The sequence below is a fragment of the Saccostrea cucullata genome, unplaced genomic scaffold, assembly GCF_032062105.1.
Source record: "Saccostrea cucullata isolate Sc308-1 unplaced genomic scaffold, CSIRO_AGI_Scuc_v1 ctg1202, whole genome shotgun sequence".
NCBI classification, from domain to species: Eukaryota; Metazoa; Mollusca; class Bivalvia; order Ostreida; family Ostreidae; genus Saccostrea; species Saccostrea cuccullata.
The window spans coordinates 352-25,000 of NW_026939800.1; the positions used below are offsets into that span (position 1 = coordinate 352).

At 33.3% G+C, this 24,649-nt stretch overlaps 2 protein-coding genes across 2 annotated transcripts; both read left to right on the plus strand.

The window, feature by feature from the left end:
- Positions 1 to 278: 278 nt before the first annotated feature.
- On the plus strand, positions 279 to 6,945 carry LOC134254007 (solute carrier family 66 member 2-like). The gene is made up of 5 exons (XM_062736577.1): positions 279 to 309; positions 573 to 716; positions 1,059 to 1,139; positions 3,426 to 3,642; positions 6,176 to 6,945. The coding sequence occupies exons 1-5, from the start codon at positions 279 to 281 to the stop codon at positions 6,342 to 6,344; spliced, it is 642 nt and encodes a 213-aa protein (XP_062592561.1). The 3' UTR covers positions 6,345 to 6,945.
- A 1,474-nt stretch (positions 6,946 to 8,419) lies between these two features.
- LOC134254013 (src kinase-associated phosphoprotein 2-like) lies at positions 8,420 to 18,916 on the plus strand. The gene is made up of 7 exons (XM_062736587.1): positions 8,420 to 8,538; positions 10,918 to 11,070; positions 16,947 to 17,027; positions 17,201 to 17,275; positions 17,360 to 17,580; positions 17,706 to 17,796; positions 18,063 to 18,916. Exons 1-7 carry the CDS (start codon positions 8,499 to 8,501, stop codon positions 18,701 to 18,703), a joined length of 1,302 nt encoding a protein of 433 aa, XP_062592571.1. The 5' UTR covers positions 8,420 to 8,498; the 3' UTR covers positions 18,704 to 18,916.
- The last annotated feature ends 5,733 nt before the right edge of the window (positions 18,917 to 24,649 follow it).

Sequence of the window (24,649 nt, forward strand, 5' to 3'; positions counted from 1 at the left end):
TTCTTTTCACATTTTCAATTCTTCACAAAAACCACTGGGCCAATTAAATCATGCAATCTTGGCATAAAATCATCCATGTACCGGTATTTATATAGAATTCAAGTCTGCATGTCCTGTTGAAGAACCACCTCCTCTTTCAAGAGAAGATAATTAAAATTGGTGAAAAATTAATAGTATCTTTTAAAAGTCTTTTCAACAACAACTGGACCAGAAAATATTTAACATAAAAGAAAGTTTCATTACATACATGTAGTTTAGGATTCAAGTTTGTACAAACCATGTCCCTCAAGGCTAGGTTGAGTCCACAGTGTCAGTATACATGCACACAAAGTTTTTCATAGAATAATATATGGAATAATTCTTTACAAAACTTCTCAAGAACACATTAGATATTGTAATATGAAAGCATTTCCTTGATTTTATTCAGATTATATCACCAAGGGGAAGTTTTACATAAAAATTTATTGGAAAATAGACTGCTTATAGAAATTAGCACGATCATTTAGTGACCCAGGTTAGCATTGCAGCCCATGGGTTTGTTTAATTCTATACATTTGTTTATTATGGAATCATTTACAGGTTTGGTCGACATTTTGAGCTGCCTTTACTAGCCCAGAGCATCATCATGGTGTTCACTATGTTAGCTTTGACCGAGCTGTGTGTTCGAGTCAAACACAAGGGAGAGCTCATAGCTTCAAAAGAGCACAAGTTCAGCGGTAAGTTTCTTGTTGTAATTCAACCAAAGAATGATTTTCTTTCTATAGAATTAACTCAACAAAACACGATTGGTTTATTTTTAATGAAGCTTTGAAATGACAAGCTAAACATACCATTATTTAGTTAGTCAGACTCTAGTCTTGATTACTTTTTGGGTGTAAATATTTTAATTATATCCTGTTTGGTTTGTTGTGATGTCCTCTTTTCCACTGTCCAAATTGATTTCCCATAACCAAAACATCATGTCATCTTTATCCTCAATATGAAAATTTCAGTTTCAAATATCATTTTTATTAATTTATTACAAAAGCAAATTTTAAATATTGTCAAAATTTGTTCAGATTCATTTTCTGCTCATCCAAATAATGGTGAAGTTGGTCAACGGTTAAATCGTACTGTTGTCCCTGTGAGAAAATTTGTTGGTAGGTAGCATTTACATGTGTTACTGCTTGCTCAAGATTGTATTCCGCAGTCTCTTGCATATGTTTCAGTGCAGAATGGATTGTATAATATTTTTATACTAACAAAACATTTTAAATTTATTTAAACATTTAATAACAGTTGCTTTCTCTGTTGTTCTTACATTTATGTTCAGTTGAATATTGATGTTGACATTTTTTTTTTTCTATGCCCCCCCCCCCCCCCCCCCCCCCCGCTTTAAAGAAGGGAGGGCATATTGCTTTGCTGCTGTCTGTCGGTCAATTTAGTTTCCGTTCATTTTCTTCATAGCCATTGCACATACTGAAATGAAATTTGGTATACAGGTATATCAGATAAATATCTAGGTCAAGTTCTGTTTTGGGTACGATCGCACCATTTTTGACAGAGTTATGCCCCTTGGACTTAAAAAATTCCAATTATTTGCATATATTCCGCTCATTTTCTTCAGAGAGGTCGCACATACTGAAATGAAATTTAGTATACAGGTTTATCAGATACATATCTAGGTCAAGTTCTGTTTTAGGTACGTTCTCACCATTTTTGACAGAGTCATGCCCCTCGGACTTAGAAAAGTTCTAATTTGGGGGGAGGGGGCATAAGTGTTTTACAAACATCTCTTGTTTCGATCAGTATCTATGTGACTTGTTTCAACAAAAGTTCACAATGTGATACATGTATAAGTATTATGGAATGACCAAATATTACCAATTTTCAAATTACTGTATTAAAACAGAGGTAAATCACCTTTTATTCCAAAGGACTTTATTTTTTCGTATAAACAGTCCCTTCACAAAAATTTCATTTTTCGTGTACAATTCTACCATAAATTAGTTATTCTAAAACGCAATAACCATACTTTGTGAAAATTTTGTTTTGCTTATACTGTGAAATCACAAGTTTTCCTGGAGGTTAAATTTTCGTTGTTTGCAAGGTATGATAAGACCCACAAATTTACATCTATGTCCACCTTGAAATGCAATTTTTCACATATATTACTATACTGAACAATTCTTCAACCAGGTAATCAAATCCCCACAAACCAATGTATTTTTCTCAAACCAAGAAAATTTGACCCCTTGAAAATATGTGATTTCACAGTAAGTTATTAAGTTAACCTATATAAAAGAAACAATCTTTAACAATATCAAGAAAATAAGTTGTCTTGATAATTTAATGATCTGCAATATCATGATGATGATTTTCAGTAACAAGATATTAATTAGTACTTGATATCGCGATTACTTAACTTAGCTGAATTCTTTCACAATGGAGGTAGGATTCATTTGTTGGACAGGGCTATTGCGTAAAAAGTCAGATATATCTTTGTGGATTTTATAAGGACAGATAAGAAAGAAATCCTAGTGGAATATCTTGCTAAAATACTGCTTTTTAGTTCGCATGATGATAGGAATTTTAAGGTAAAAGTATTAACACATATTATATTTAATCTTAATATTTTAAAAAATATACTGTATATATAAATATATGCAAGAGTCTGCCGTGGTGCAGCCCAGATCCTTTGAAGCTTGAATTAAACCGCATGACAAATTTGTAGTCTATAGAATTTCCTCCCCTTTTGGATTCACTATGCATGACACACATTGACACTTATCCTCCGTAAAGGAAACTCTTTGTTTATGCACTGTCAAAATGCATGGATTCAGGATTTTATATGTCAAGCACAGTTCTGGATACCCATCCAAGTTATTATCAAGACAGCACAAGTTTCAGTATTTGTCTTTAATTTGATTTTGAAGTTTTATTTGTTTGCACAAGTGCTTTCAGTCTGAATTGTATGTGTGATCTTAGAAAGAAAGGGTTTAAGCCAAGGTAAGGAGTATCATTTGTGATATCTGTTGATTTTTTTTTGGACCACTGGTACTGTAGACCTGGAGAAAGCACTTATACAAAAATAACACTAAGTGTATACATGTGTACGTGGAATATGTTCATCCTGGGTTCTACAAATAAATTACTCCAATGAGTAGACTTTCATGATTACAGCATCATTAATGGTATCAGTTGCTTTTTTGCTTCACAGTTTGACAAATTGTTAAAATCCAGTAATGTTCTTCATAAATTAATGCTCTTAGCTTCATATAACATGTTAGGGAATGGCAAGGGTAATTGCTTTACATGTAGCTTTTCATGTTGTGATATTCGAGTTTGACAGTATCTGCACAGTGTACTGGCAGTGCTAGATTTCTCATATAAACATACAGTTTACCTTGTAGACACTTGTACACTCCTTTGATTTTTGATTTCAGATTTTGACAGAGCCCACTTCTGGAAATGGACCTACTTTAGCAGCTATTTGCAGTTCACAGCAGCTTTTACAGTTATAGTGGGACTACTAACGTGGATATTTCTAGACAATATGTACTTTGTAGAGACTATCGGCTTCCTTGCCGTATTTGCAGAAGCAATGTTAGGTGCTCCCCAATTCTATAGGAACTTTGTAAACAAGTCTACACATGGCATGAGGTAGGTTAATTGGTAATTGCTGTAAACACAGGCACTTGGGGGCTTTTTATGCGCCCGGATCGACAGATCCAGGGCGTATATTGTTTTTGTCCTGTCTGTCTGTCTGTCTGTCTGTTTGTTTGTTGTTTGTCCCGAACTTTAACCTTCACCATAACTTTTGAACCATGAAAGATAGAGACTTTGAAAGAGCTTAATTAGTGGAGTATTACTCCACTAATTAAGCTCTTTCAAATGACACCAAGGTCAATGACCTTGTGACCTTGACTGTGGCCTGTATGCTAAAAATAGCTTTTTTCTGCAAACTTTAACCTTCGCCATAACTTTTGAACCATGAAAGATAGAGACTTCATATTTGGTATGCAAACTCCACTAATCAGATTCTTCCAAATGACACCAAGGTCAATGACCTTGTGTCCTTGACTGTGACCTTAATGCTAAAAATAGCTTTTTCCGAACTTTGTTGCCACCCGGCGCATAGTGTTTCACAAACACATCTTGTTTTAGGTTACCTGAGTAAACTCAGGTGACTTATTCTTATCCGTTTTTGTCTGTCATCGTGCGTTAACATTTGGACATTTTCAGCTTCTTCTCTGAAACCGCTGAACCAATTTCAACCAATTTTGGCATATAGCATTTATGGTTGAAGGGGAACAAAAATTGTGAATTTCATGGTCCCTGCCCCCCTAGGGCTTGGGGGTGAGGCCAAAACCTCTAAAATTAGTGCAATCTTTAAAATCTTCTTCTTTACTCCTGGACATCAAGCAGTCAAACTGAGTATGATTGTAATCAACATAGTGTCCTCTACCAAATTTTTGAAATTCATGGCCCAAGGGTCAGGGGTTCTAGTGCTAGGGTGAGGCTAAATAGATCATATAGTGAAAATGCATTATTTCTTTGAAGTTCTTTTTTTCTGCTCCTGGGCATTAAATAACATAACCAATTGCATAGTTAAGTTGAATATGGCTGTCTCTTCCAAATTTGTGAATTTCATGGCCCCAGGGTCAGAGGTTCTAATGCTACTAGGGCGGGGCTATATAGATTATATAGTGAAAATGCATAACTTCTTTGAAATTCTTCTTCTCTGCTCATGGGTATCAACTAAACTAACCAAGTGCATAGTTATGCTGAATAAGGCTGCCTCTTCCAAAATTGTGAATTTCATGGCCCCAGGGTCAGGTGTTCTAGTTGTAGGGCGGGGCTATATAGATTATACAGTGTATAGTGAAAATGCATAACTTCTTTGAAATTCTTCTCTGCTCATGGGCATTAAATAAACTAACCAAGATGTGCATAGATACCCGGTAAGTTAAATAAGGCTGCCTCTTCCAAAATTGTGAATTGCATGGCCGCAGGGTCAGGGGTGTTAGTGCTAGAGCATGGCTATAAAGAAGAAGATTATATAGGGAAAATGAATTATTTCTTTGAAAATCTTCTTTTCTGCGCTTGGGTATTAAACCAATGAACTATTTATGTAGTTTTGAGGAGGAAGGATGCCTCTTTGAGATTTGTGAATTGCATGGCCCCTGGGTCAGGGCTTCTTGTGTTAGGGCGGGGCTCTAATGGTTATATAATGAAAATGCATGAGTTCTTTGAAAATCTTTTCCTTTGCTCCTGGATATTATGCCTATGATCTAAGTACATATTTTTGATGAAGAAAGCTGGCTCTTCAAAAATGGTTAATTTTCGGGCCCCTGGGTCAGAGGTATTTGTAGGGGGAAGGGTACATAGTCTGAATATAAATTAATGCTTTGAAATCTGCACGTGATATTAATCAAAAATTAATGATGAAATAAAATTCATGATAAAATTTCCAAAATTTTGAAATATGTTGCCCCAGGGTCAGTGGTTCCGGTGGGGAGGGGTGCACAAATGGTTACAAAGTGGAAATGAATGTTCTCTTGAATGTTCTCTTTGTTACTCTGATCTACCTCTGGGTATTAAGTAACAAAAGTAAGCATGCTAAGTATATAATTATGATAAGCATTGATGCCTCTTTCAAAATTGTTAATTTCATGTCTTCAGGTTTAAAAGATGGATCAAATTCAATTATGGGATACTCGGGTGACCTATAAGGCCCATGGGCCTCTTGTCTATTTTGATAGTCTAATAAGCACTACTTGATATCGATAATGTAACCCTTTTGTCTCTAAACTGTTTTTAAATATATCGTTTCGACTGATACTTAAAAATATAAAGACAAACGGGTTACATTATCGATAGGTTACATTATCGATAACAAGTAGTGCATATTAGACTAACAAAATGGGAAAAAGGTGTGTAAATCCTAGATTTAAAAAAAATGGAAGGCAAAGGGGGGCTGTGGCTGTAAATGTATAGTCAATAGATATTATATACCTGAGCATTTATTATTCAGTAGCTAATATTTTTTATTGGATTACAAAGGGGGTAAAATATTGAAAAATATGAAGAATGCAAAATGAAGGTGATTCAGGTGAGCATTGTGGCCCATGGGCCTTGTTTTTTGTTTGTTTTTTTTAACTGTTTAACAAGAGATTGTCCCATGTCTTTGCAGTAAAAAGATGGTAGCTATGTGGACCTGTGGAGATTGCTTTAAGACGGGCTATTTCATTGTCCGTCAAGCTCCGGCCCAGTTCTGGATCTGTGGGATGTTACAAGTGGGAATCGATATTTCCATCTTCCTACAGGTCTACTGTTACAGGAACAAGGCGGCCATTAGTTGACGGGGAGAAGCCTTTAGGATGCTTTATCACAATGAATCCATATTTCACAAGTGAACAATTATTTGACTCAAAAATATTTGATAGCATGTATATATGTTATTTTAGATTTTATTTTATGTCTCTGTGTTCCTTTTTACTTTTTCACTTCAAAACCATTTTACTTTGTTTATAAATCCTTGATTTAAAGTCCACATTGTTTGTTTTTGGTACACAACTATGCATTTAATCAACACCAAAATCTCTTCATTATACAAAGAAACTTAAAAAATTAATCTCAATATGAATATGAATGTATGTTTTGATGTATTCATAATTATTGTTTTTTATTTTATGAATATATAGATGTATTAATTTCAAATTCCAATGTTTGATAAGTGCTTTTACTTTCCTGTGCATATGTAAATTGTTCAGGGTTAATGTGCCAGAAGTTTACACAGTAGAGCATTGCAAATATGGAGGGTCCAAACACATATCAAGTACATAAATGCAAATAGTACTGGTATGTTTACAAGTGTATTTTTTTCTGTGGGAAATGTAGTCTCCATTTTATTTATATTAGTCCTTTCTTTGTTGTATTTTATTTGTAATTTAATGAGTATAAGGATAAAATTTCATGAACACATCCTATTAACAAACAGGAAATCTATTAAAGTCTTAGAAATAATTAAGAGTGGTGATGAAGTTGCATCGGATTGTTTTCAAAATTAGCCATAATGCTCATTGCTTGCACATTCCCTATGGTGTCAGAGAGAAAAGGGTATAAAGAAGATAGCTTTTTTAATTGCTTTATTTAAATGCTTTGAAGATTGTTTGGTGGCACAGTATCTTACAGCTTAATAGTTGCAACAAAAAAAATAAATTGATAAAATTGTAGTATAGTCCATTGTGTATTTCTTACAATAGGAATTCAGTTTAGTATAATATTGGGTACAGATTCAGTTTTTGTCAAATACTGTATGTGTACTATATGCTAATGTTTTTTTGGTCCCCTGCTTTTGCAAAAGTGAGGGAACATTAAATCTCATTTGTCAGTCAATCTGTCCATCTTTCAGTCTGTCCATCTGTCACAAAGACTTTAATCTTGCATGGTCATAACATTTGAATGAGAAGAGAAAGGGCTTACTTATTTCACATGTAAATTACCTGTGACAAGACCTTCCAAATATACTATGATTTTTGACCCCCATGACCCTGACCTTGAAGTTCAACCTACTTTTCAAAAATTTTAACATTAAATTGTTCATAGCTTTTGAAAGAGAAGCATGCTAGGATTTGATCTTGTTTTACATACTTATTTTCAAAATTTTCAATATGATGATTATTTTTGAAGGACATGATGGGGCATTCATATTTGACATCCCATCCACTAGCTAGGACACAGAAAGCAGGGGACCACAATTCTTTGAATTTGCTAGGTTGTTGTTTTTTTGTTTGTGTTTTTGGAGTCACTGACTATTAACCAGATGTTTTGATACAAAAAAGGTACTTAATTGTTTTAAAAAATCTAAATGAATTGGAATGATATTTTTAAAAAAATATTGCTTTATATAATGCGATATATTGATATGATTTTTTAAAAATCCAAAAATTGAATCAGTATAACCCTGTTTGATGAATGCACACATATTGGGGAAAAGTTTTAAAAACTGATCGTATGATAAAGGATTATCTACCTTTTTCTGCAGAATTCTGTCTCGATTTTTTTATTAAAAATATCTTCACACTTGTAAAGTCAATACAACAAATTTGTATGAATGATTGTTGATTTGTAACAAAGTTCTAATGTTTTGCTTAGTTGCAGATGACTTTAATATATAAAACATACTCTGCAGCTTGATGACCTGTTAAGGAGTCTGAAAGGGGGTGTAAATTGTTTTGTTCAATTATTCTATATATGCATTATAAAATGATATGAAATAAATATTTTAATTGGACTTTTCTTATGTTATATTTTTTATAATCACATTTACCCCAAGTTGTCAATTTCTTTAAATATCTGATTTCAAAGAATATATAGTGTGTGCCAGAAAGATAACGCCTTCTGTTTTAGTCGGGTTCGAGATCCCCAAAAAACGAAAAATGTAAACAAGGAAGCAGAAAAAGTCAGTTTCTTCCTGGTTTCTGGCATGATTTTTATCACTTTCCTCTAGAAAAATGACGACCATTTACGAAACCTTTAAGGAATTTCTAATTGGTAAGCATTGTGAAATATCCCACAAAGTAATTAACTGAATTAAGCTAATATATAATGATTACTCCTGCTAATTTTTGTAGATGATAAAAGTTTCGCGAGTTACATCAAAAGGCTAATAAATGTTGACTGCATTGCATGATGTCTTGGAATTCTGGTGAATCCCATCGTCGCAAACCACGGCCAAAATGTACGATCCTCTCCCATTCTGGAGACAGCTTTATGCGGGCTCCGGACCGTGGCTTGAGACGATGGGTGAATCCCGGCAACTGGGGATTACTCCATTCAAAAATGAAAATAAATGGAGATAACGAACACTATACAAGCTCAAAAGTCAATTTTAAAAAATACAAATCAGTAGCAGAGCAAACACAGTCCTCTAAAACATCAGTGGTGGGATCAGGTGTCATGGAGGAGTGAGCTTCCCTTGTCAAACGACCACACCCACTGTGTGTTACTTATTATATGATCGTGAAATGATGGGAAAATCCACGGAATAGGATAAAATTTATTTCCAAATAAATACCCCCAATGGGCATAAACATAACATAATCACAGCTAACATATAAAAATGTCGGTCAGCATTTGACTTAATGATAGACTGTTATAGCTGACAAATTAAGTCATTGTATAGACATATAACTTGTGAAACGATGACTTTAAACGAGATTAATATATTTCTGTTTCATCAACTTGTTTGTCAGTAACTTACCTCATTTTAGAAATAGTGCATACCTAGAGCATGCTCTTGCGTATCGAATCAACTGAGAGGTATAAACCCCATATGCAGGTGATAAAGGTATGATATTAAAATTTACTGGCAACAAAGTTATTTTAACCGTCGTATACAATACATATCAATGAAAAGTATCGACAAGTATCGAGCAATTAGAGTTTTATTATGATTGACAATGCATGATTATGTTCATCAACTTCTTGCTTCTTTTAGGCTAAATATTGCCCAGCTTTGATGTTACATGTATGTATATCTAGTACATAATTTGTCCAAAATATCAGACGTTTTCCAGATCCTTTTTTTTTTACGATTTTGATATTTTAAAATATTGATATATTGTAAAATATCAAAACTGTAAAAAAAAAAAAAAAAAAAAATAAGACCTGTTAAACGTCAGATATTTCAGAATATTATACTTTCATGTAAATTACTTGAACCTGATTCGTCGAGAAACATTTGTTTAAAAAACACTGTTACCCGCAGAATAATAAAGCCACGCCCTCCTGCGTAGCAACAGTCAACATTGCTTGACGACGGGTGATATACAAAAAAATAGCGACTGCGCAGAATTTATGCGCGCACGGTTCACTGTTATATGTATTTGTATAAAACATTCAGTATAATATAATAAATATTGCATGTAGTTGAGTGTAACATTGAAAATTTTCACCCCTCGAAAACCATTGTCAACCTCGGCTGTGCCTCAGTTGACAATGGTTTTCTTGGGGTGAAAATTTTCAATGTTACACACAACAACATGCAATATTTATATAATAGAGCTTTTTAATGAATGAAAGCAAGAAATGATATAGGTCAGTTCGTATCTTGACACACAGGTCAAAATATTGATGTTTCTTTTTTTTTCCTGTATCGAATATTGACACTTCCCTCTTTACATACTACCCACGGATACATCATGACCAGGTGGAAATTCGGGCTTTTTCCCAGGCTTTCAAAAAAGGCCATACGGGGAGGGTATAGAAGGAACACTTCTTTCCTAACCCAGATTTTTTTTCATAAAAAAACCCGTTTCTTTTTCTTTGTCTCTGATGTATTTAGCAGCTTTTTCAGTAATTTTAAGAAAAAGATCTAGAAACATTTATTTTAAATATATTGATAATGAACATTTGTTCTTTTAGCAAAATAACTTTGAAGATTTGTTTTTCAAAAAGGGGTATTTACATAAAATTAAGGCCCTTTTATTTCAAGAAAAAATACCGAAAACAAGATTAGCTGTTGAAAGGAATTATGTCAGCTGAACTCACGTATCCCTAGCAATTATTTTGAAAGTTGTATGCATTTTAACTACACTTGCTTACGTTGACATAAAAAGTACAACTCTGTTTTATTTAATGATGACATTAGATGGACAAGAAAAGGAAATCATCTGAAATCCAAGTCAAATCAGCCCCCCCCCCTTCCCGATTCCCCGCGGTCCTGGTCAATAACTCGTACTTAATGTTCATTAGTCAAGGAAGTTCAAAATATGAAGACTCTTGTGCCATAATTTTGGAATAGGCTTGACTAATCTATTAATTAAATGTGATTTACTGTGATTAAACAGCTAATTAAAATTCAACAACCCCCTCTCTCTCTTTCTCTCCCTCTCCACCATTATATATATAATACGTGTATCTTGACTGCAGATGTGGAGAAGTTTCTGGTAGAAACAATTAAGAAAGAATCCTTATCCAAGTCCTCCAAGGATCACAAACAGACAATCCTTGACAAGATAGGGAGGCTAAGGGACGAATTCCCCCAACTGACCCCGGAGAAACCAATCGATGACACCAAATCAGGTAAAAGCTTACACACATTGATATATATAATCACATGATCTGTTTACTTCTATAACTTGAATTAATTAGAGACTTGGTTTGAATTTTTACCCAGTCTGAATTTCTGTGTAACTTTCACTTACAAACTTCATTCGTAAATAACGGAGCACATATTATATATTAGCTATATAAAAAAAAAAAAACAAAGTGGCACTTAGATGCAGTGTACTGTTAAGTTGTATAAGCCGTATAAAATTGTATGCTGCTGTTAGTCTGCGCCTTGATAATTTCGAGGTTGAAATAAAAAATATGTAAAAACTGTAGATGTTACAACATTCGTTAAACTTTTTGATGCAATTTATGATGTTTACTCATGTATATAAAATATAGTGGGGACATAAAAAGAGCAAAAATAGAGATTTTTTTGAATTAAAAATAAAAGGTAAAAAATTCTGTCATTAAAGTACAATATTATGAAAGGATTATTTAACTTTTTTAAAGAAAAATATTAAGTATTAATTCCTGCAGGAATTATTTAAAAATTATACTTTATTGATTTATCAAAATGTGTGAAATTCCTATAGATAATTCTAATGGTTCAGTTTTATGTATCAAGCTAATTTTTGTTTGTTTTAAATACAAACTTGAATTGCGCACATCACCAGTTACCGTACAAGTACAGTGTACTACTGTACATGAACTCGAAATAGATAGGTAAAATATATACAAACGATTGACACACCTGTAAGGTTTCAAAATAACCAGCCAATCACGGGGCATTTAAATTTGGAATGCTAAATATAGAACAGGGCAACACAGGTATATAGATAACACAGCAATTGCATACACACAAATAACAGAGCGTTGTTTGCAGAACCCAAAATATATATATTTAAACCTTATCAAACCCTTACAAATCAACTGGTATATGATCTAGGAAAACCTGTTTAACCCTGTTCAGTCTAGATCAGTTCCCTGACGTGTACACCCTAACAAATTAGACTTTATTTTCAGGTTTAACAAGACATTGAAGTGGACAAAAAAAAGTTAATTTTGGAGCTGGAATTGGGACACGGCGGGTCAGGAGGTAAGAAAAAATAAAATTTATTTAACCCTGTTTATTGACTTCAACAAATTTTATTTACTCTCAAGAATGACAACATCTAAATAACGGTGTGTGCTATTGAGATATTTAGATGCAGCATCCACAAGAAAATGAGAAAAAAATTTAACCATATTTACTCCTAACTCTACTTTTATTCAAGAACCAAAAATATTGTGCATCGCTTGAAAAAATAATCCTACCATATCTTAAATGAGCAAAAATGAGGAAAAAATTTAAACTTATTTACTCCTAACTCTATACTTTTATTCAAGAACCAAAAAGGTGTGCATAGCTTTATCCTACCATATCATAAATTAACCAAAATGAGAAAAAATTTAAACTTATCTATCCTAACCCAGATGTATTGCCCTATAAAAAACATACCGTATCGCTGCTCAATACAACGCCCTACACCTAACCCTCCTCGCCTCAAAGGTTTTCGCTGGTGGTGGCCGAGCTGGCACCACTGCTGGGCATCACAGCAGGTCGAGAGTGAGGATGACCCTCACCAACCTCAGCAGACAGCAGTTCCATCTGATCAGTCTGTTAATGCCTCCATCTCAACAGGAACCTGAGTGGGCCGATGATGGCAGTGCCACCTCCACGGTGTGTTCTTGCCAAGGCAGGGCCAGGACATGTACGGCAGACACACTTCCTCAGACTGTTCAACACACAGGTCAATCACAGATTTTTCAAGAGATGGAAGAGCCATCTCCTCAGTTTGTGTTGGCCTCCTCTCAGGAAGATCCTGTACAGGCTCAGGCAGTGGCAGTGCCATCTGCTTCTGGTGAGGAACATCATCAACCAACATCCTCTGGATCACCCGGGACCTGCACCTGAAAACACAAAAAAAATATGTTAAAACCAGAAATGTAAATGTTAAAGCAATATATAGACAGAAAGCTCTGATGAGACTGTACACATACTTCTTTGTACAATCCCACCCGGCTGGAATTTGCAGATCAAATTATAAAATGTATGTACTAAACCAAGTAAAAATGACCTTGGACCCCCTTAGAAAATGCGTTTCCTCTCTTTAAAAAGAAGACCTGTATAAATAAGCTGATTTGAAAAGTTCTTTAATTGGGTTTTCAGGTTTGGGAAAGGTGTTTTTTGTATTAAATGGTCAGAAAATACTTTATACTGACTAGGGTGGACCTGGAAAAATTCATGGATCAACACCTGAATAGATTGAAGGTAGTTTGTAATGCACTTTAAAATTTGTAAAATAAGTCTGTAGCACAATAGAAAATGCATTTCTAACTTCATGTCATTGTTTTGAAAAGATTACTGCATGACTCCTAGTATTGTATAGGAACTTTCTACCATAAAGCTATTTTTTAATACTTGGTGAATTTTTAGAACTTTTAAATACTGGTTTTTAGTTGCAATGTACATTTTTGTGCAGATCGATGTACTACAGCAGTTTCTAGATTTTATGTCTGGGCCAACCTACATAAGACATATAAATGACCAAGTTAATGAACACCTGTAAAATGCAGAAAATCAACCAGTCATGATGAAAATAAAAGTTGCATGTTTACATGGTAAATAATAAGTGTACAAAATTTCAGACAAATCCTTGGAGTAGTCTTCGATCAAGAACAGGCCAAGAAAAATGTCATATCCATGAACAGTTGGACAGACAGACAGACGGACACGCTAATTCCAATATATCCCTCCGAAACTTCATTTGCGATAGGAATAGAAAAATATATGCAATCTTCCTTAAGAAAATTCACAATACCAATATTGATCATCAAGAGATTAAATATGCCCCCCCTGTCAGACCCACCTTCTCCCACCTCCAACCAAAACATATTATGGTACTGTACTGTAATGTTATAACTTACCGGAACCTCCACCACATAGTCCCGGTGCCACACAGGAGGCTGCCTCGTCCTTCCAGATCGTCTAGGCTCCATACTACAATTACAAATAAAATCCTATAGGCTCCATACTACAATTACAAATAAAATCCTATAGGCTCCATACTACAATTACAAATAAATCCTCTAGGCTCCATACTACAATTACAAATAAAATCCTATAGGCTCCATACTACAATTACAAATAAAATCCTATAGGCTCCATACTACAATTACAAATAAAATCCTATAGGCTCCATACTACAATTACAAATAAAATTGTCTAGGCTCCATACTACAATTACAAATAAAATTGTCTAGGCTCCATACTACAATTACAAATTAAATTGTCTATAGGCTCCATACTACAATTACAAATAAAATCTTCATCACACAACATATTAAGTTTTTTTTTAATTTCAGAATTAACTAGAGGTACCGTGAGCACTGAACTCACTAAATGATACCCCCTGCCCCCATATGATTATAATGGCAAAATCCATGTTTTGCTATGGGAAATCCAAAATATGTGTCAGATCAAAATGTAAAATAGGAAGTAATTTTTCAAAAGGCCATGCCATGGAAACTGCTGAAATTCTTTTTTCCTGGAAGTCTTACTAGTCATCATGTCTAATCCTATTGTACACAATTAACAACTCCAATTAACATGATACCATTCAATAATGAAGCAAAACATGCGTGCCTTTGAGTTCCCTCCATTTTATTTAAAAAGAGGAAGTAAATGACTGCAGAGCATGCTCATAAATGCCTAATGGGTAATCCTAGATCTTCTGGCGACATTCTGGCAATACTGCCAGAAAGTCTTTTCTGGCAGTGTTGCCAGAATGTCACCAGAAGTTGTTGCCGCTAGCGGTGATATTTCACTAACCCAAAAAGCTTGAAAATGTGTTGATGTTGCCGCAATATAGCGGCAATATTGCTGTTGCTGCAATTTGTTGACCAGGCAATATTGAGATTTCAAGAGTAAAATACTTATAGAGTTTCATAACTTACTGTATTTTTATTTAACCTCAACAAAATTGATTGAAATTTAATACTGTATTTATTTAACTACCCTCTCTTATTGTTGTCAGCCTTTCACACTTAAGTTTTTGGAGCAGATTTCTTTAAATTAAAGTACTCAATGTATGCCCTATATCAATCAGAGATGCATGGAAGATGCTTCTATTATGTTTTATTGTACCACAGTCAAGATGCTGTATTTCAGCTAAAGAATGACCAAGTAAACATTTTTGGGGCAGGTTAAAGTTTTCAGAGCGGGTATTATTTCCAGCTACATTTTAGCTATAAGCCCTATACTGACCAAACTTGCACAAACTTTACCAGGCTTGCTTAGGATGCTGGATGTGATTTACATTCTCTGGGTAAGTGACAGGGGTAAAGTTTTTGGAGCAGGTCTCATTTTCAAGTATTAATTCTTAAGCCTTCTGTTGACCAACTTTCATATTGATGCTCACTACTAAAGTTGCTTTGGATTTTTTATTTTTCAAATGAGTGACTAGGTTAAAGTTTTTTGAGCAGACTCATTCCAGTGTAACTTACACCTCTACCAAGAAAACCTTACATGGATGATCAACAAGGGATGAACAATCTTAAACTTACTTCAGATGTTGGATTTCACTTGCCTACTTTGGAAGAGTGACTGCAAGCCATATTAGACTAAGATTGCATAAATGTTGCATCTTGGGATGCATCCCTATGTTAGATTATAGTGGGACTGTGCCTTACTTATTACAATAATAGTTATTGAGATAAGCTTTGTGATCATTGATTACCTATGCTTAAACATTATGTGTAATATCTAAAGATACTGCTGCTCACGGCACCTTAAGAAAACGGTGGACCTACAGATTGTCTTTCCTGGGTAAGCTGTGAGGCTGAAGGACCAGGGTTATTTATTTTTTTCATATTTTTATTTTAAAGGAATGTTGTAACAGTGGTTGGCTTATATATATTTCTTTTAAGAAATTGAGGAACATGAAATAAAAGCCCTTAATAAGAGTTTCTTAATTTGATAAAAGGGAATCAGACACTTTCTTCTTTTTTAGCATTTCAACAGTTGGGCCTAATTAATCTACCTGCATATATGGGGTTATGAATTTCATAGGGTTGGAAGAAGGCTCATTTCAAATGTGCAAACTGATATCTTGCTTTAATTACCACAATTCAATATTTCTCTATATTCCTAACATGAGGCATAACATTTTATCTTAAAGATATGATTATATTTATAACTGCATGTTTTTTTTTTATCTTTGTATGATTTATTGTGTATGGAACTTAAATAAAAAAGATTTATGTTCATCAGGGGAGAATTGCTGCTGTTGAGTATCACAATGTATAACGTAATATGTTTATGGAGGAGTAGTTAAAATTCCTCTGCTAGGGGAGATGATTTTGCAATTAAAATCAACTTATATCCATTATAAAATTTTAATCTTCAGCCAAATATGCTCCATACCAAGTTTACAGTCTGTTGAAAATTGGACATCATTTTAGAAAAAAATCTTTTTTGCAGTGAGAGGGTTTCATCTCTCACAATTCATTTTGTGGTTCAGGGGACATATAAATCAATATTATATTTCTCAACACTCATAAAATTTCAAATAATTAAAAAATAAAAAATACTGTTTGTTTTAATTAGTTTTATAATAATTGAAAGGAAGTTATCTACATCAAGGAAATATTCTCAGTGAAACTCTAAATAACAATGTAAGTTGGAATCATCTCACTAAGAATATAATAGTAGATGTTTTATTATGCATGTAATAATCCATGCAACAGCAAATGTAATACCAAAAAAAAAAGAAAAATTATATTAAGTATTTTTCAATTCCTTTTCAAAACAGAGATGGTCACTTGTTGTTTTACGTACATCTAACTCCCCTGTTTGTATTTTACAGGTGACCTGAGTTTTACAGATGAATCCACCAGGACGGGAGGAAGTTCTAACGCTGAGGATGAAGACCAGTACGGAGATGCAAGTAAGAATGGCCGCTTTGTAAATTTGTGGACAGGAAAAAAAATAATAAAGTCAAACATGAATCATCTTTGAAAGACAGATGAAGCTATTTACTTAAAAATCATTCATGATAGATTGAGCTTCTGGTATCTTTGACTTAGTTTTGATGTACATGTATTGGTTTTGTCATTTTAGACATCCCAGCTATTCCTGCCCAGGACCTAACAGACACATTCAAATGTGGATTCCTGGATAAAAAACAAAAGAAAGGTGAATTGCTTTATCTGGCATCAAATATATTATGGCTCCATAATATTGTTCTGTTTTTATAACATGATAATTCTCTTTGACCAGGAAAACTGTTATTCAGTGGTCCTAAGCTACAGAAGAGATGGTGTGCCATTAAGAACAACATTTTCTATTACTATGAATCTGCCAAGGAGCGTAAACAGCATGGAGCATTTTACTTGAATGGTTATACTGTGGAGGATGCCCCTGACGTCGTGGACAAAAAAGACGCCGCTCGACGGGATCTCGGATTCCAATTGGTCTGTCCCGCGAAAAGAACATACCAGGTAAAAGTTCTGATTTTCATTAACCCCCAAACATATTGCTTTATATGAAAAATGTTTTCATTTACTTTGAAAAATTGTGTTTCTTGGTTTGAGGCTGGATTAATTAAATGTTTGTTTTTTATTAGTTTGTGGCTCAGTCTAAGGAAGACTATGAAGATTGGAAGGTTGCCATAATGAAAGGAGCTCTTAGTGCTTCCTCCAAGGATAATATACTGAGTAAGATCTTAAGTTCATTTTAAAAATAGTAATTACTGTGGGTTTTAAAAGTTTACTTATGATGTTTAAAAGAAAAAAGTCCTATGTATACATACATGTACATTGTACATGTAATAGCATATTATTGTTGTAAGACAGATTCTAAGATAAAAATTAATCTAAAAATTAAAATACCAAATTCCATGAAATTTCTGTTCATAATAGAGCTTGACTTTTTTTAACAAATTCCCTTTATATAACACAATTTCCCATTAAATGTGTTACAGATGACGATGAGCCAGGAGAGGTGTATGAAGACGTGGACACTGCAGACAATGTTGACGCCGCTCCAGAGGAACTGTATGATGACACCCTGGAAGAGCCAGAACCTTCCCCCAAACCCGTCAGCAGAGGTCCCCCCTCCATTCCCCGCCCACCTCCCCCGGACGAGCCCACCTGTGATGAGATTTACGATGATACCGTCAACCCAGAGGATGCTCAAGAGGAATATGATGATTGCTTAACAGGTCAACAACCACCCCCCACTCCTTCTAGATCCTTACCTGAAATACCTGGATCCAAGAAGCCTCTCCCTGCTGTTCCTCCTACCCCACCCCCATCCACACACAAGCCCCTCCCCAGCATTCCAGCTCCAAGTATTCCTCCTCCAGAAGTGCCAAAAGAGACCAAGCCCGAGAAAAACGCAGAACCCCAGATTCCACCCGATCAGGATTACGAGAACATGTTCTTGGGTAAATATGACTGCAGTGCTGATCGCAATAATGAACTGGCCTTCAAGCGCGGAGATAAACTGTACGTCATCAGTCGAAAGTATGATGACAAAAGCTGGTGGGTGGCAGAACTCAATGGAAAATTTGGTCTGGTGCCGAAAAATTATCTTACCCCGGCTTATGAACTGGCCAGATGAAATGTTAGAGGAATTCTGACATTTGAGAATTATTTTAATTCCCATGTTGTTGATTTCATGACTTGTTTTTTGCAAGCTTTATTTACATTTACTTGTGCAATACTGTTGTAATAATAATTAAAAATAATATAAAAATTATTATATTTAAATCAAGTATCTATTTAATACAAAATTTTGTACAAAATTTTTTATTTAATAAAGAAAGCAATTTTTGTGGTGTTAAATTGTTTTTGATAGCATTTAGAGCAAATGTTATGAAATATTTCATGTAATTGTTACCTTCAATATCAGGTCTTTTCCAAACCTCTAAACATAACAAAGCTTTATTCGAAGAAATTTAATTTATTTCATACACAGTTTAAAGTAAAATAACAAATATTCAAATTCTACTTTAAAGTATTACTGCTGTTCCTTATTCTTAAAAATATATGAAATGTACTCACTGTGACAAAGCACTGAATATGTTTCCTCGACCTCAACAAAAGGTGACACTTTTTATTGTGTTTATGTACAGATTGCAAAATAGCACAATTATGGATTGGCTGAGTATAACACACATTATATGGAACAGAAAGATTAAAATCTGCACATTTAACATGGCACACAAATACCCCTGCCATTGACTAGAAACTGGAAATATACATGGAATGTAATGATTGTATATGAATACTATTTTAATGATAAAGTGTACAATTGTTTGAAAAAAATATTCAGCACTGAAAAATATTTAAAGCCTAATTCAAACAGAAATATGATATTTTGAAAGAACCAGAACCAAAATATACCCAGGCTAATATATTCAAATGAATAGAAGCACCACTATATTTATCTAGAAATGTCGACAAATAGAACACCTTAATTAGCATCATATATATATGTAATGTATATTCAGCAGCTCAAATATTTAATAAAAATTATTACAGTATATCCCAGTTCCAGCTAGGATGTGTTTATGATAAGACACGTTCTTCTGAAGCAATGTTAAATAATTCAAATATTAAATAAAAATTATTATAACAGTGAAAAATAAAAACATTCCATATCATACAGTATTCTTTTTAGTTTAACTTTTACAAGTTTACATGTATACAAACTGGTTATTTGGATTTTTTTACTCTTCTACAATGTAATAATATCATTTGTATGTTGATGTAGTCTACCTGTAAACTACGCTATACTGAAATCAGACCAAATTTCAACTAGAACTGTCCAAACGGGACAAAATACCCCCTGCTGGGTTTTTCAGAAGTAAGTTTTTCCTTGATAAAGATACGTATCAAACATGAATTATGAAATTTTTTTCCAGTGACCTTGAACTTCCCCCAAATGACCTTGGGTCAAGGTCATGACACACCCTTGGGCCATTAGCAATCTTTATGTGAAATGAGAATATAAAAAGTTTATCCATAAGAAAGATATGGACCAGACACGAATTATGAAATTTTTCTTCCAGTGACCTTGAACTTCCCCAAATGACCTTGGATCAAGGTCATGACACATCCTTGGATCATGGGCAATCTTTGTGTGAAAGGAGAATCTACCAAGTTTATCCATAAGAAAGATATGGACAGGACACGAATTATGAAATTTTTCTTCCGGTAACCTTGAACTTCCCCAAATGACATTGAGTCAGGGTCATGACACACCCTTGGGTCATGGGCAATCTTTGTAGTGAAATGAGAACCTACACAAGTTTATCCATAAGAAAGATATGGACCGTAATATCAAAATATGAAATTTTTTCTTCCAGTGACCTTGAAGTTCCCCAAATGACCTTGGGTCAAGGTCATGACACACCCTTAGGTCATGGGCAATCTTTGTATGGAGTAGTAGATTCTTAAGTCCCTCTGTAGAAAGATATGGACCGGACACGATTGCACAGACAGAGGGACAGACAGACAAGGTGATTCCTATTTACCCCCAAACTTCGTTTGCGGGGGGATGAAAAAAATGTTGCAAAAATGCTTACAGTATATAGACAAAAGTACTAGACACAAGATGATGCATAAAGATTTGTAACCTCGACCAGTAGACCTAACAGAAAATGTAAGGACATCTTGTTTATGGAGTGAGCAATACCTAGATTATAATCATTGTTCATTGTATGTATACTGTTTAATTCTTTAGCAAAATGAAACAGATGGCATTAATACCTAAAATACAAGCATTGATGAAGCACTACCTGTACCAGAATGCACATATAAAAAAAAAAAGATATATTACAAAACCTTAGTAAAAATATATGGACTGCCATTGGCTATATAATGAGATGCTGCCACGTGATATATGTATTTTTTAACTATTGCCATTTTTTAAAAACATGAAATGTACCGATAATACGATGGGTCTTTTTAACATCTCCTCCAAAAGAACAAGGTACAGTTTCAATACAAATTAAGCCCTGTATTTTTCTAAAATATGAAAATGATATAAAAGCTTGCACTGGAAGCCAGATAGACATACATGTATAATACTCCGTCCATCTTTCAGTAAGCTGTTTCAAACAAACTTTCAAATCTCCAGCTGCTGAATTGCTATTAAATGGTGGCTGTTATTGCTGATATAATAATAAGCTTTCCCCCTTTCCCGTGACTTTTGCCTAATGACAGTTGTTACAGTTCTCATGGCACAGCTTCCCCTTTTACTGACTTAAGCCTATAATGACAATTGTTACAGTTCTCATGGCACAGCTTCCCTTCTACTGACTTAAGCCTAATGACAATTGTTCCAGTTCTCATGGCACAGCTTCCCTTCTACTGACTTAAGCCTAATGACAATTGTTACAGTTCTCATGGCACAGCTTCCCTTCTACTGACTTAAGCCTAATGACAATTGTTACAGTTCTCATGGCACAGCTTCCCTTCTACTGACTTAAGCCTAATGACAATTGTTACAGTTCTCATGGCACAGCTTCCCTTCTACTGACTTAAGCCTAATGACAATTGTTACAGTTCTCATGGCACGGCTTCCCTTCTACTGACTTAAGCTTAATGACAGTTGTTACAGTTCTCATGGCACGGCTTCCCTTCTACTGACTTAAGCCTAATGACAATTGTTACAGTTCTCATGACGGCTTTTCTACTGACTTAAGCCTAATGACAATTGTTACAGTTCTCATGGCACGGCTTCCCTTCTACTCGACATCTGCATCCACCACTAATATGCCCCCACCCTACAGTAAACAATTTTTTTTTCCCTTTTTTTTTTCCCTGGAAAAATTTTAAAAATTTTCCCCCCAAAAAAAAAAGGGAAAAAAAAAAAAAAAAAAACCCAAAAATTTTAAAAAAAAAAAACCCCGGGCCCGGAAAAAAATTTACCCGCCCCCCCCAAAAAAAAAAAAAACCCCCTTTTTTTAATTTTAAAAGGGGGAAACCCCAAAATTAAAATTTTTTAAAAAAACCCTTTTAAAAGTTTTGGAAAAACCCCCCCTAATTCCCCCAAAAAAGGGGGTTTTAAAAAAACCCTTTTAAAATTTTTTTAAAAAAAACCGTTTTTTAAAACCCCTTTTTCCCCCCTTTAAAAAAAAAATCCCCCCCCTACCAAAAATTAAAATTTTTTTTCCCTTTTAAAAAAATTTTTTTTTTTGTTTTATTTTTTTTTTTTTTTTAAAAATTTTAAACCCCCCCCTTTTAAACCCAAAAAAAAATTCCCCTTTTGGAAATTTTTTATTTTTAAATTTTCCCGGTTAAACCCGGGCCCCCCCAAAAAAAAAAAATTTTTTTCCTTCCCCTTTTTTTTAAAACATTTTCCCAAATAAAACCCCCAAAAAAAAAAATTTTAAAAAAAAAAAAAAATTTTTTTAAATTTTCATTTTTTAAAAAACTAAAAAAAAAAAAAAAAAAAAAAAAAAAAAAAAACCCAAAAAAAAAAAATTTTTTCCAAGGGTTTTTAAAGGGGCCCCCTTTGGCCCCAAAGGGGGAAAATTTTTTTAAAAAAAAATTTTTTTTAACCCCCTTTTTTCCCCCTTCCCTTTTTAAAAAAACCCCCTTTTTTTAAAATTTTTAAAAAAAAAAGGTTAAATTAAATTTTTTTTTTTTACCCTTTAAAAACCCCCAAAAAAAAAAGCAATTTTTAAAAAATTTTTTTTTTTTGGGCCCTTTTTTTTAAAAAAAAAAATTTTTCAAAAAAAACAAAATTTTTCCTTAAAAATTTTTTTCCCGGGGGGAAAAATTTTTGGGGGCCCCCCCCTTTTTTCCCCTTTTTTTAAAAAATTTTTTTTTTTAAACCGGGTTTTTTAAAAGGGGGTAAAAAAAAAGGGGAAAATTTTTTTGGGGAAAAATTTTTCCCCCCGGGGGTTTTTTAAAGGGGGGGGTTTTTTTAAATTTTAAAAATTTTTTTTGGGGGGCAAAAAAAAATTTTTTTTCCCCTTCCTTTTCAAAAAAAAAAAAACCTTTTTTTTCCCCCCCAAAAAAAAATTTTTTTATTTTTTGGTTTTTTTTTAAATTTTTTTTAAAAAAAAAAAAAAAATTTTTGGGGTTTTTTTAAGGAAAAAAAAATTTTTAAAAAAAAAGGGGTTTTTGGTTTTTAAAAAATTTAAAAGGGGGGGGGGGTTTTTTCCCATACCAACCAAATTTTTTTGTTTAAAAAAACCCCCCCGGGCCCCCCAAAAAAAAAATTTTAAAAAAAAAGCCCCCCCCAAAAAAAAACCCGTTTTTAAAAAAAAAACCCCCAAAAAAAACAAAATTTTCCCTTTTTTAAAAAGGTAAAAAATTTTTTTTTAAAAAAAAAAAAATTTTTTTTTAAAAAAAAATTTTTTTTTTAAAAATTTTGGGGGTTTTTAAAAAAGGGCCCCCCCCCAAAAAAAAAAAAAAAAGATTTTCCCGGAAATTTTTAAAAATTTTAATTTTTTCCCCCCCAAAAAAAAAAAAAGGGGGGGAAACCCCCCTTTTTTTTCCCCCCAAAAAAAGGGGGGGGGGGAAAAAAAAAAAAAGGGGAAAAAAAATTTTTAAAAAAAAAAAAAAAAATTTTTAAAAAAAAAAAAAAAAATTTTTTTTTTTTTAAAAAATTTTTTTTTTAAAAAAAAAAAACGTAAAAAATTTAAAAAGGGGGTTTTTTTTCCCCCCCCAAAAAAATTTTTCCCCCCAAAAAAAATTTCCCCCTTTTTTTTATTTTTTAAAAAAAAAATTTTTTTTTTTTTTTTAAACCCCCCGCTTTTTTGGCCTTCGGGGGGGGGGGGGGGGGGGGGGCCCCCCCCCCCCCCCCCCCCCCCAAAAAAAAAAAATTAAAATTTTAAAAAAAATTTTTTAAAAAGGGGAAAATTTTTTTTAAAGTTTAATTTTTTTGGGGTTTTTAAAAATTTTGTTTTTAATTAATTTTAAAATTTTAAAAAAAATTTTTTTTAAAAAACAAAAAAAATTTTTCCCTTTTAATTTTAAAAAATTTTTTTTTTCCCCCCCCGGGGGGTTTTTTCAAAAACCCTTTTTAAAAAAGGGGGGAAAGGGCCCCCCAAAAAAAAAAAAAAAAAAAAATTTTTTTAAAAAAAAAAAAGGGGGGCAATTTTTTTAAAAAAATTTTTTTTTTGGGGGGCTTTTTTTTTTTTAAAATTTTTTTTTTAATTTTAATTTAAAAAAAAACCCTTTTTTAAAAAATTTTAAATTTTTTTTTTTTTTTTAAAAAAAAAATTTTTTTAAAAAAAAAATTTTTTTAAAAAAAAAATTTAAATTTTTTTAAAAAAAAATTTTTAAATTTTTAAAAAATTTTTTTTTTTTTTTTAAAAATTTTTTTAAAAAAAAAAATTTAAATTTTTAAAATTTTTTTATTTCTTTTTTTGGGGGGGTTTTTTTTGGGGGGGTTTTTTTATTAAAACCCTTTGGGTTTTTTATAAAAAAGGGAGGGGTTTTTGGGGGGGGGGTTTTTAAAAAAAAAAAAAAAAATTTTTTTTGGCCCCTTCCCCTTAAAAGGGGGGGGAAAAAACCCCCCAAATTTTTTTGGGTTTTGGGCCCTTTT